The sequence below is a fragment of the Notothenia rossii genome, assembly GCF_949606895.1.
Source record: "Notothenia rossii genome assembly, chromosome: 1".
Lineage (NCBI taxonomy): Eukaryota > Metazoa > Chordata > Actinopteri > Perciformes > Nototheniidae > Notothenia > Notothenia rossii.
Window position 1 is genome coordinate 2,544,370 of NC_136912.1, and position 12,500 is coordinate 2,556,869.

The 12,500-nt window shown below is 39.2% G+C and overlaps 1 protein-coding gene across 2 annotated transcripts in view; it reads right to left on the reverse strand.

Moving 5' to 3' along the window:
* The window catches only part of syngr1b (synaptogyrin 1b), a 35,531-nt gene that overhangs the window by 1,533 nt on the left and 21,498 nt on the right, over nucleotides 1-12,500 (reverse strand). The window contains exons 2-4 of one of the 2 annotated variants that reach the window (XM_079653856.1): nucleotides 7,323-7,560; nucleotides 5,693-5,838; nucleotides 1-752 (exon numbers count right to left, since the gene is read on the reverse strand). The exon at nucleotides 1-752 is cut by the window's left edge and continues 1,533 nt beyond it. In XM_079653856.1, the coding sequence (XP_079509982.1) occupies nucleotides 522-752; nucleotides 5,693-5,838; nucleotides 7,323-7,560 (615 nt within the window). In that variant the 3' untranslated portion in view covers nucleotides 1-521. Of the gene's footprint in view, nucleotides 753-2,064; nucleotides 3,614-5,692; nucleotides 5,839-7,322; nucleotides 7,561-12,500 lie in introns of those variants that run through there. The other variant, XM_079653857.1, reaches the window with a different exon arrangement.

Below are 12,500 nucleotides of genomic sequence, written 5' to 3' on the forward strand. Positions count from 1 at the left end.
ACTTTAAATGTTTAGTAGTGGAAGAAGTACTAAGACATTTTACTTAAATAATAGTAAAAATATTCTGTTACAAGTAAAAATGCTTTGTTTTGTACTTTTATAAACAGATTTTTTGAGTTTTTTACTTTAAATTCAGGTGAAAACAACCCATTGGGACTGGTATTGTTTCTATATTACCCCCAATTGACTTTGATTCTAAGTTAGGAACTATTGGTAACTTAACCTTGATGTTGACATATGTACTTCTAGGTTATTAATCCAAACTAAAATCATGTGTCCTTTGCCGTAAGAAATGCACATTGTTTTTGTCCATTTATCTGTAAAATGTCTTATACTTAAATAATAGTAAAGATATTCTGTTACAAGTAAAACTTCCACAGATTTCTGGCGTTTTTTACTTTAAACTCAAGTCAAAACAATCCATTTGGAACGGTGTTGTTTCTATTTGACTACCGATGTAACTCCGATTCTAAGTGAGAAACGATGGGTAACTTCCCCCCCCCCCTCTCACTATTTCTCCCTCAGTAGTCTTGACGTTGGTACCCTCCGCTGCCGTCGAACGCAGCCTCGCTATTGGCCGCCGCCCCCCCTCCTCCTCCTCCTCCGACGGGGCTCTCCAGGTCCTCCCCCCCCCCGAAGGAGGTGTACGGCCCCCCCGCTGCGTCCTGGCTGGGGTCCGTGTATTCCTGGGAGAAAAGAGCCGAGTCGGCACCCAGTTTGTATCTCTGGAAGCCCAGGAAGGACTGACCAGCCTTGGGGCAGGAAGAAGGAGGAGGAAGGGTGAAAAAAGATGGAGGACAATGGTAGCGGAGAGTGTTAGAGCGGAAGGAAAGAGAGAAGGGGGGGGAGGGGGGGGGGGAAAGAGAAGGAAACATTGATTAGTCGAAGTGAAACCTGGTGATTAGTTTTAGCGAGATACTCAGTCAGAGAGTTAGTTCTACAAGAAGCAGAAAGGCCAGTGTGAAGAACTATAAGATATGTAAGAGATATATAAGATTATTAACCCCGTGGGGATATTCAGTAGTTTCAGCAGTAACTGAACCTGGGAACAATTTAGCATTTCCTGTCCCCTGGAATTCAATGGTTTACTGAATGTGTTTTTCGTTGCTATCCTGAAATATAACGGTGGTTAACACAAGCTCAAGAGATTTCAGTTCTACGATATGAAACACGTCTGTAAATACCCCACTGAAGAATACAAAAATGGAGGATGCTGACAAGTGTCTTCAGTCTTTCAACATAGTGTATGGAGGATGGAGGACGAAGGGTGAATAAAGATGGAGGATAATGGTAGCGGAGAGTGTAGTTTTAGCGAGATATTCAGTCAGAGAGTTTGTTCTCCAGGAAGCAGAAAGGACAGTGAACCTGGGAGTCAGCATGAAGTCAATAGTTTTCTGAATGTGTTTTTGGTTGTCATCCTGAAATCAGGTCAGTAAATACCCCACTAGTGGATTTAAAGATGGCGGTTTCAACAAATGTCTAAATGAGACGACTAAACGATGGAAGGATTTATTAAGGTTTAGTTTACTGAGTGTCTCGCGTCCTTTAGATCTAATGTGGTTCACTTTAACACTTCAGTCTGTCTTTCAACATCTTGTCCAGCTGGTTGGTTGCATAATATTAAAGTCAGTAATTGTCTGATATAAATACAAAGGAAAAACCGTCAAACAAATCTGATTGTTATTGGTTATTGTGGAATTTGGTATAATAACTTATAACTTAATAACCCAATAACAGGCATACAGCAATTAAAATCAGAACAGTGCATATGCTTCAAAGTAATTCAAAACTTTAATCAAATGTCTTAAAACCGTCTACTTTATGGGAAAGCGTGGACGTGCAAACACGGAATACTTTGATACAAAAAGTTGTAAAATGTAGGGACTATTTTGACGTTTTAGGAAATTACACTTCTGGACTTTTGAGTTAGAAAATACTGATCACACCTTATGTTTTGTCTGTGCAATATGCGGCAGCAGCTGGTAACTTTGGTTAGCGTAGCATAGCTTAGCTTAGCCTAGCTTAGCATAAAGACCGTGAACAGTGGAATCAGTGAATATGGAGTCAGGAGAATGAATGTAACTTTATCAAAAAGCAGAAAAAATACAAAACCTTTTACAGCATCAAGCAAAGCGCTGGGTTAAGTTTCAATCAGAGTTGTTGCGTATAAAACCCAACCCTAATAAATCCTACGTTACAAATATAAAGCAAAGCATCATACACTCTGTAAACCCTGGACACAAACACACACTGGCAAACTTTGAATATGAAGTAAAAACGTTTTGTTTACATGCTTTCTTCTAAATCGTTTCACTACTTTAGCTCTCAATTCTTTTTGGTGAGATGCAATTTAAAATCTCACGGATCTCCAAAAGAGATTAAAGGAATTTAAGACGGTGTTTAACGCTAGAAAATCTCAGCATTTGGCAAAAAAAGGTGTTGAGTCATCGTGACGAGTGATCAACCCACCTGCACAACATTACAATCAGGTAAACAATATTTAACCAAACACAACAACAATGACCCGACAACTGGTGCTCACACTGCTGGATTGTCATGTAAGCGTCTGTGTGTGTGTGTGTGTGTGTGTGTGTGTGTGTGTGTGTGAGTGTGTGTGTGTGTGTGTGTGTGTGAGTGCGTGTGTGTGTGTGTGTGTGTGTGTGTGTGTGTGTGTGTGTGTGTGTGTGTGTGTGTGTGTGTTCAGGGTTTCCGTTAGCCGGTAATTACCGTTTTTTAGCTGGTAAAATTGAATAAAACCGGTAAATTCAAAATCTGCCGGTCAAAATGTCCAATGCTCCGATCGATTGCCCGCCGATCATTATCGGCCGATATTCACTCTTGATAGTTTGATCGGTGCTCTCTATAAAGGCCGATCAGGAGAGCTGTGTCTGATCGATATGGACATAAACGCGAGTGAAGTGTAACCGGACGCGAGAGAGAGATCAGATCAGCTGCTGAGTCTGACCTGAAGCCCCGCCCACTGTTTAGCGCGCTGCATGAGAAACTGACGGGCTGTCAGGAGAGAGAGAGAGAGAGAGGGAGAGAGAGGGGAAAAGAGAGGATCCGTTTCTCCCGTGTTATTATTCAAAGTTAATGTAAACTTTTGAATAATGTTCTTCATCGACTACAAGTAGTTTCTTTGAATGTAATAATGATGTTGTTTGTTGAATCATTTGTTGAAAAATGAATCTGAATTTTTCGATCTGTTACGATTATAAACTGAAGCAATATAAAAATGAGCCCCATTAACTGAGTATATCCGGTCCTAGTCCGGTAATTACCTGCTAACGGAGACTCTGCTACACAACTCTTATTATTATTGAAACATAACCGGTAAGTTTCAAATGTGTCCGATAAAATCAATTCTGTTCGGACATTTGACCGGCGAGAAAAAATCCTAGCGGAAACCCTGGTGTGTGTGTGTGTGTGTGTGTGTGTGTGTGTGTGTGTGTGTGTGTGTGTGTGTGTGTGTGTGTGTGTGTGTGTGTGTGTGTGTATGTGAGAGACAGAATCAGACAAGAGGCTGATTGGGCTGGGGGGGGAACAGCTTGGTGTATTCCTCTTCAAACGACACATTCTTTAACTTCTCCATAGAGAAGAGAGTCTGAGCGCCCTGTGGGAATAAAGGCTCATGAGTTTACACACATCCAAAGAAGATGAGAACATGAGTCAAAAGCTCTGCATTCTCAAGAACTAATTGAGGAAGAGTTCAAAGTTGAAAGGAAGTTCATTGGGGCTGCAACTCATGGTCGTCTCCATCATTGATTAACAGTGAATCTTTGCAACTAGCCAATTAACCAATTAACCAATGAATTGCTTTGTATACTAGAATTATCGTCTTGCATCCAAAGATATATGCAGATTAGCATTCCTTTATCATGTTTACTTTCTATTAGTGTAATAAACGTCATAATTAGGAGTTCTTGAACTTTGGCCAAATAAGAGTGACCCTTTGACCACCAACTTTTAATCATTTCATCCTTAAGTCCAAGTGGAAGTTTCTGCCTAAATGTAATTTGAATTACAGAAACAAACACAATCACACACATCAAGACACTGACAAAAAAAAGATCCATCAAGTCCTACACATTTCTAAAAGCTCATCAAAGAGGAATTAAAAGGGTGTTGTATAGGATAGCATATGTAACTTTAAAATTGTGAATAAGAATGTTTTATTCTATTAGCTCTTTGGAAAACAATCGTCATAATTAACGTACGAGTTCTTGAGTTTTGGCCAAATACGAGGGACCTTTGATCGCCACATTTGGATAATTTTATCTTAAAGTCCAAGTGGAAGTTTGTGTATGAATTGAATTCAAACTGAATTATAGAAACGCACATGTCACTATTAGATATTTGAGCAAAATTGTCTTGATTAACTTAAGAGTTCTTGAGTTTTGACCAAACACGAGGGACCTTTGATCCCCAAATCCTTACAGAAAGCCCAAGTGGAAGTCTTTGCCTAAATTGAATTTAAATTGAATCAAAGAAACAACACACGGATCCAAACAGTGACTAAAAAGAAGATTTGTCAAGAACTTTCAAAAGATAACAAAGGAGGAATTAAATTCTTGACCCCCAGGTTTCTAATCAGTTCCTCCTAAGTGGACGTTTTTTCCTAAATTAAAGAAATGTCCTCAATATATTTCTGAGACATTGCGTTCAAGATAATCGATAGACAGAAACCCAGAGAACATGATTTCCATCCCAGTTTACTAGAGTTTTGTCTGTCAAATAACGGACAGATGTTCACTTTATCATTGTATAAAACAGAGAAGAAGGAAGTCTCCATATATGAGTGTCTGTAAAAATATATTTTCTGCATTTTTTCAAGACAAACTGAAAATCAGATGGACATTATCTTTGTAATTGTTGCAGATCTAGCTTTCTGGTTTGCAATGCCCTCCGTCTCCACCAGGGGGCAGATGTTGTGTTGTGTCTGCTGAGATGTGTGTGGGCCTTTACCCAGGTGAAGATGGAGAACACTTGCGTGTACGATAATTGATGGACAGACAAACTGAAGACATAATGTCCAACATGTCCGTCAGTCTTTAAGATATTCCTTTCATTATGATATAAAACAGAGAAAGGCAGGAAATCCCCAAAGTTGAGAGGCTGCATTTCTACATGAAAAATGTCCTTTTTACCAATTATCAAATAGTTGGTCATTGTTGGGAAAATCCTGAATGTCCTCTTCCAATCGGAGAGTCACATGAACAAAGGTATCAACTGCAGCTGTGAACATGACAGGATGTGTGATTAGCTAGAAGAGCATCAGGACTGTTTGAGGCATATGATAGCTATGTGATTAACATGATGATTCAGCCTCTATGGAGAGAGACATATGACAAGCATGATCATTTGTGACGTGGAGCTAATCTGAAGTAAACATTGAATACTGCTTTCTATTCCTCCATCTTGTGACTGTGTAACTCCCTCTCTTGGATATCAGCATGTGAAGGACACTGTTCAGGAACTAGTTGATGCTCTGTATGTGATGACTCCTTCCATTCTGGAGAGGATCACAGATACATGGATCCTGAGACTCAAGCTCAAGCCGGGGACCAGGGAGATCTTACTAACAGTCACTATTTCTCTGTTTCTCTAGTTGTCAGTGGCTTGTTATGCCCTCCATCTCCACCAGGGGGCAGCTGTTGTGTTGTGTTATACCAGAGATGTGTGTGGCTCTTACCCAGGTGAAGATGGAGAAGAAGGAGAAGGTGATGGCGGCCCGGGCGGCGTCGCCCCCCTCCTTCAGAGGGTTGTCCTCGTGATTGGTCACCTGCCACTGATTGGCCAAGAAACAGAAACCCACGAACCACATGAAGGACCAGAACGCTGGAAAGAGAGATAAATACACAAAGAAAGTGTTAGAATAATGATTGAAATACACCACCTGGAGTATTAAATTTTGCCTCAACCTACTTGGCGTTAAATAAATATCACAAAGAAACATTTTGATTATTTATTGTGATGCTTTTTATCCACAGCAACTTACAATAAGTGCAATCAACCACGAGGAAGCAGACCCAGAAGGTGAGCAAGCTGAAAGTACATTAGCTTCCTCGTTGTTATGCTGATGATATACACTTCTCTAGATCTTTAGTTGGTAGTGGGACATTTTTAGGATGCTTTAGGACTCATTCCTGCAGCTCTCTGTTTGTTCAGAAGTGTGCAGTGATACATGTGTAAAAGGAATATTAAACTGTCAGAGAAACTAGTCTTAAAACCAAAGGAAAAGATGCTGCTTCACATTCATCCGCCTGCTTCCTCATTCTCAAGCCCTAATGCAGGTGGAGTCTGAACCTGAGTGTACTTGACTGCTTGTTATCATGTGCTGCTCTAATATTGGAAGAGTACATTCAGTATTTTCCCAACATGAAGCATGATACTTTGACTTCTTACATGTTGAACACAAATACCTGTACTTTCTACTTCTTACATGTTGAACACAAATACCTGTACTTTCTACTTCTTACATGTTGAACACAAATACCTGTACTTTCTACTTCTTACATGTTGAACTCAAATACCTGTACTTTCTACTTCTTACATGTTGAACTCAAATACCTGTACTTTCTACTTCTTACATGTTGAACACAAATACCTGTATTTTCTACTTCTTACATGTTGAACACAAATACCTGTACTTTCTACTTCTTACATGTTGAACACAAATACCTGTACTTTCTACTTCTTACATGTTGAACACAAATACCTGTACTTTCTACTTCTTACATGTTGAACACAAATACCTGTACTTTCTACTTCTTACATGTTGAACCCAAATACCTGTACTTTCTACTTCTCACATGTTGAACTCAAATACCTGTACTTTCTACTTCTCTCATTTTCCAAACAGGCTGGTTCCTTTAGTCTGAATGTGTGTTTGGTGGCGTGATCATTATTATTTAGAGTCATTGCGTGCCTATTGATTTGAACACGATCCGTGTATCCATCATTTCCTGGTCTTCTCTAAAGAAGAGGGACAAATGAAAACGTTTTCATGTTGCCGTTGGTCACCTTGAAACATTCATTAGCTAACAATGACATTATTGTTCTATTAATATAAAGGGAGGTCAGGTACTCTTTAAAACAGCTGCTAGTTATGGGTACTTTTTACTGAAGTACATTTCAAAGCCTCTTTACTTTGACTTGAGTAAAGAAGTTTAGTCAGTACTTCTACTTTCACCAGAGTATTTTTAAACTTGAGTATCTGTACTTCCACTTGAGTAATGGATGTTTGAACTTTTGCCATCTCTGTTTGCAATTCATCCACCCTCATTCTCAAGCCAGCAGGTGAAGCCTGATCCTTCCTTTACCTGACAGCCCGATGTCGGCCAGCACGGCCTTCTTGCGGTCCTTCACGCTGCTGATCTGGGGGAAGTAGACGTCCAGAGCGAGGAAGGCGAGGCAGCAGAGGAAGGCCATGGAGCCCATGAAGACGCCGTAGTTACAGGCGTTCTGGTTCTTGTTGAAGATGCAGAACTCCTCCGCCGTGTCGGGCCGGTTGATGTAGCCCTCGTTAGCGATGCATCCGAAGATCACGATGGAGAAGACCTGCAAACGAGAAGAGGCGTTAGAGAGGAAGTGAAGTTCTAACGTCAGTGATTCGAGATTTCAACTCTAATAAAGACCAGTTGAAAAAATGACAAAATGCTGACAAAGTTTATACAAATGAACTTCAGCTTTATTAATATCTTAAAGAGAAGCAACATTGTTTTAAAACTGTTAAGGACATAACCGTTACCCAGACGCCAAGATTACATGACTAGATTTAGAGTGAAAATAAAAAAACAACAAAGAAAAGCTACGAATTCCAAACAAATACAAATAAAAAGTTGCCTAATCATTTCCTGTAATACTCATCGACTTATCATCAAGTACTCAGATCTTGAGTAGAAGCAGAAGTACTCAGATCTTGAGTAGAAGCAGAAGTACTCAGATCTTGTACTTGAGTACAAGCAGAAGTACTCAGATCTTGTAGTAAAAGTAGAAGTACTCAGACCTTGTACTTGAGTAAAAGTAGAAGTACTCAGATATTGTACTTGAGTAAAGGTACAAGTACTCAGATATTGTTCTTGAGTAAAAGTAGAAGTACTCAGATCTTGTACTTGAGTAAAAGTAGAAGTACTCAGATCTTGTACTTGAGTAAAAGTAGAAGTTCTCAGATCTTGTTCTTGAGTAAAAGTAGAAGTACTCAGATCTTGTACTTGAGTAAAAGTAGAAGTACTCAGGTCTTGTACTTGAGTAAAAGTAGAAGTACTCAGGTCTTTTACTAGAGTAAAAGTAGAAGTACTCAGATCTTGTACTTGAGTAAAAGTAGAAGTACTCAGATCTTGTAGTAAAAGTAGAAGTACTCAGATATTGTACTTGATTAAAAGTAGAAGTACTCAGATATTGTAGTAAAAGTAGAAGTACTCAGATCTTGTTCTTTAGTAAAAGTAGAAGTACTCAGATCTTGTACTTGAGTAAAAGTAGAAGCACTCAGATCTTGTTCTAGAGTAAAAGTAGAAGTACTCATATCTTGTTCTTGAGTAAAAGTAGAAGTACTCAGATGTTGTTGTTGAGTAAAAGTAGAAGTACTCAGATCTTGTACTTGAGTAAAAGTAGAAGTACTCAGATCTTGTTCTTTAGTAAAAGTAGAAGTACTCAGGTCTTGTACTTGAGTAAAAGTAGAAGTACTCAGATCTTGTACTTGAGTAAAAGTAGAAGTACTCAGAACTTGTACTTGAGTAAAAGTAGAAGTACCAGAGTGTAGGAATACTCTGTTACAGTAAAAGTCCTGTATTCAAAATGTTGCTCAAGTAAAAGTAGAAAAGTATTCTCATCAAAATATAGTGAAAGACAGTAAAAGTAGTCGTTGTGCAGATTGGTCCATTTCAGAATAATAGATATGATATGTTTTATAATGATTGATCATGAAAGTGTTCTCAAAGCTGGTAAAGGTGCAGCTAGTTTGAATGACTTTGTATACTGCAGGGTAGCTGGTGGATTTACTCCAGGTGGAACTAAAGTCTGATTCAACACTTGATTAGATTTCACATCATTCATCCAGATCTGAGAAGTAACTAAAGGTATTAAATACATGTAGTGGAGTAGAAGTACACCATGTACCTCTAAACTGTAGTGGAGTAGAAGTACACCATGTACCTCTGAACTGTAGTGGAGTAGAAGTACACAGTAGCATACAATGGAAATGCTCAAGTAGATTAAAAGTACCTCAACATTGTACTTGAGTAAATGTCTGTGGAATTGAACTCATGAAAAAGCATCCTTACAGTAGTATTAGCAGTTTAGTATTTATTTGTATAGCTTTAAAACACTGTGTTGTTAGCACACTTATTGACTGTGATGCTGTGTTACCCTGAATGTGTGTGTATGGTAAGATAATAACCCGAACTCTGCAGATGTTTTGTAATATGTCATAAAAGCCCTTTACAGACTCAAAGAGCTGCTGTCGTCAGAGTTTATATTTAGAGCGAGCGGGTAATTTACAAACAAGGAAACACTGTCATCCCATAATGTCACGTCAACCCGCGGGAGAGTCACCAATGATGTGTCTTTTTCAAACAGTTTTACTCAATGTGCCTCGAGGCTTTCTCTTACAATAAGAAATCTGTGCTGTTCTACAATGAAGTCCGATAGCGTCTGTCCCAATGATGTGAAGATTAATGCATACATAATGTGGACGTACTGTATACACTACATCCAATTTGGAAAATAACAATCTAAAGATGAACATAACATGTATATTAAAAGCAATTAACTGCATTACTTTTTACAAACATTTTAAAATCCAGATTTACTGCAAATAAATGTCTTGTTTTCTTTCTTCCATAACTTTTTTGATATATCGTGCACATTTTCAAGGGTATATCAGTATGTAGTGTCTCTACTTTAAAGAGTCCTCTCTTGCTGATGTTCAGGTGTATATCAGTATGTAGTGTCTCTACTTTAAAGAGTCCTCTCCTGCTGGTGTTCAGGTGTATATCAGTATGTAGTGTCTCTACTTTAAAAAGTCCTCTCCTGCTGATGTTCAGGTGTATATCAGTATGTAGTGTCTCTACTTTAAAGAGTCCTCTCCTGCTGATGTTCAGGTGTATATCAGTATGTAGTGTCTCTACTTTAAAGAGTCCTCTCCTGCTGATGTTCAGGTGTATATCAGTATGTAGTGTCTCTACTTTAAAGATTCCTCTCCTGCTGATGTTCAGGTGTATATCAGTATGTAGTGTCTCTACTTTAAAGAGTCCTCTCCTGCTGATGTTCAGGTGTATATCAGTGTGTAGTGTCTCTACTTTAAAGAGTCCTCTCCTGCTGATGTTCAGGTGTATATCAGTATGTAGTGTCTCTACTTTAAAGAGTCCTCTCCTGCTGATGTTCAGGTGTATATCAGTATGTAGTGTCTCTACTTTAAAGAGTCCTCTCCTGCTGATGTTCAGGTGTATATCAGTATGTAGTGTCTCTACTTTAAAGAGTCCTCTCCTGCTGATGTTCAGGTGTATATCAGTGTGTAGTGTCTCTACTTTAAAGAGTCCTCTCCTGCTGATGTTCAGGTGTATATCAGTATGTAGTGTCTCTACTTTAAAGAGTCCTCTCCTGCTGATGTTCAGGTGTATATCAGTATGTAGTGTCTCTACTTTAAAGAGTCCTCTCCTGCTGATGTTCAGGTGTATATCAGTATGTAGTGTCTCTACTTTAAAGAGTCCTCTCCTGCTGATGTTCAGGTGTATATCAGTATGTAGTGTCTCTACTTTAAAGAGTCCTCTCCTGCTGATGTTCAGGTGTATATCAGTATGTAGCGTCTCTACTTTAAAGAGTCCTCTCCTGCTGATGTTCAGGTGTATATCAGTATGTAGTGTCTCTACTTTAAAGAGTCCTCTCCTGCTGATGTTCAGGTGTATATCAGTATGTAGTGTCTCTACTTTAAAGAGTCCTCTCCTGCTGATGTTCAGGTGTATATCAGTATGTAGTGTCTCTACTTTAAAGAGTCCTCTCCTGCTGATGTTCAGGTTTATATCAGTGTGTAATGTCTCTACTTTAAAGAGTCCTCTCCTGCTGATGTTCAGGTGTATATCAGTATGTAGTGTCTCTACTTTAAAGAGTCCTCTCCTGCTGATGTTCAGGTGTATATCAGTATGTAGTGTCTCTACTTTAAAGAGTCCTCTCCCTCTGATGTTCAGGTGTATATCAGTATGTAGTGTCTCTACTTTAAAGAGTCCTCTCCTGCTGATGTTCAGGTGTATATCAGTATGTAGTGTCTCTACTTTAAAGAGTCCTCTCCTGCTGATGTTCAGGTGTATATCAGTATGTAGCGTCTCTACTTTAAAGAGTCCTCTCCTGCTGATGTTCAGGTGTATATCAGTATGTAGTGTCTCTACTTTAAAGAGTGCTCTCCTGCTGATGTTCAGGTGTATATCAGTATGTAGTGTCTCTACTTTAAAGAGTCCTCTCCTGCTGATGTTCAGGTGTATATCAGTATGTAGTGTCTCTACTTTAAAGAGTCCTCTCCTGCTGATGTTCAGGTGTATATCAGTGTGTAGTGTCTCTACTTTAAAGAGTCCTCTCCTGCTGATGTTCAGGTGTATATCAGTATGTAGTGTCTCTACTTTAAAGAGTCCTCTCCTGCTGATGTTCAGGTGTATATCAGTATGTAGTGTCTCTACTTTAAAGAGTCCTCTCCTGCTGATCTTCAGGTGTATATCAGTATGTAGTGTCTCTACTTTAAAGAGTCCTCTCCTGCTGATGTTCAGGTGTATATCAGTGTGTAGTGTCTCTACTTTAAAGAGTCCTCTCCTGCTGATGTTCAGGTGTATATCAGTATGTAGTGTCTCTACTTTAAAGAGTCCTGTCCTGCTGATGTTCAGGTGTATATCAGTGTGTTGTCTGTACTTTAAAGAGTCCTCTCCTGCTGATGTTCAGGTGTATATCAGTATGTAGTGTCTCTACTTTAAAGAGTCCTCTCCTGCTGATCTTCAGGTGTATATCAGTATGTAGTGTCTCTACTTTAAAGAGTCCTCTCCTGCTGATGTTCAGGTGTATATCAGTATGTAGTGTCTCTACTTTAAAGAGTCCTCTCCTGCTGATGTTCAGGTGTATATCAGTGTGTAGTGTCTCTACTTTAAAGAGTCCTCTCCTGCTGATGTTCAGGTGTATATCAGTATGTAGTGTCTCTACTTTAAAGAGTCCTCTCCTGCTGATGCTCAGGTGTATATCAGTATGTAGTGTCTCTACTTTAAAGAGTCCTCTCCTGCTGATGTTCAGGTGTATATCAGTATGCAGTGTCTCTACTTTAAAGAGTCCTCTCCTGCTGATGTTCAGGTGTATATCAGTATGTAGTGTCTCTACTTTAAAGAGTCCTCTCAAGCTGATGTTCTGGTGTATATCAGTATGTAGTGTATCTACTTTAAAGAGTCCTCTCCTGCTGATGTTCAGGTGTATATCAGTATGTAGTGTCTCTACTTTAAAGAGTCCTCTCCTGCTGATGTTCAGGTGTATAA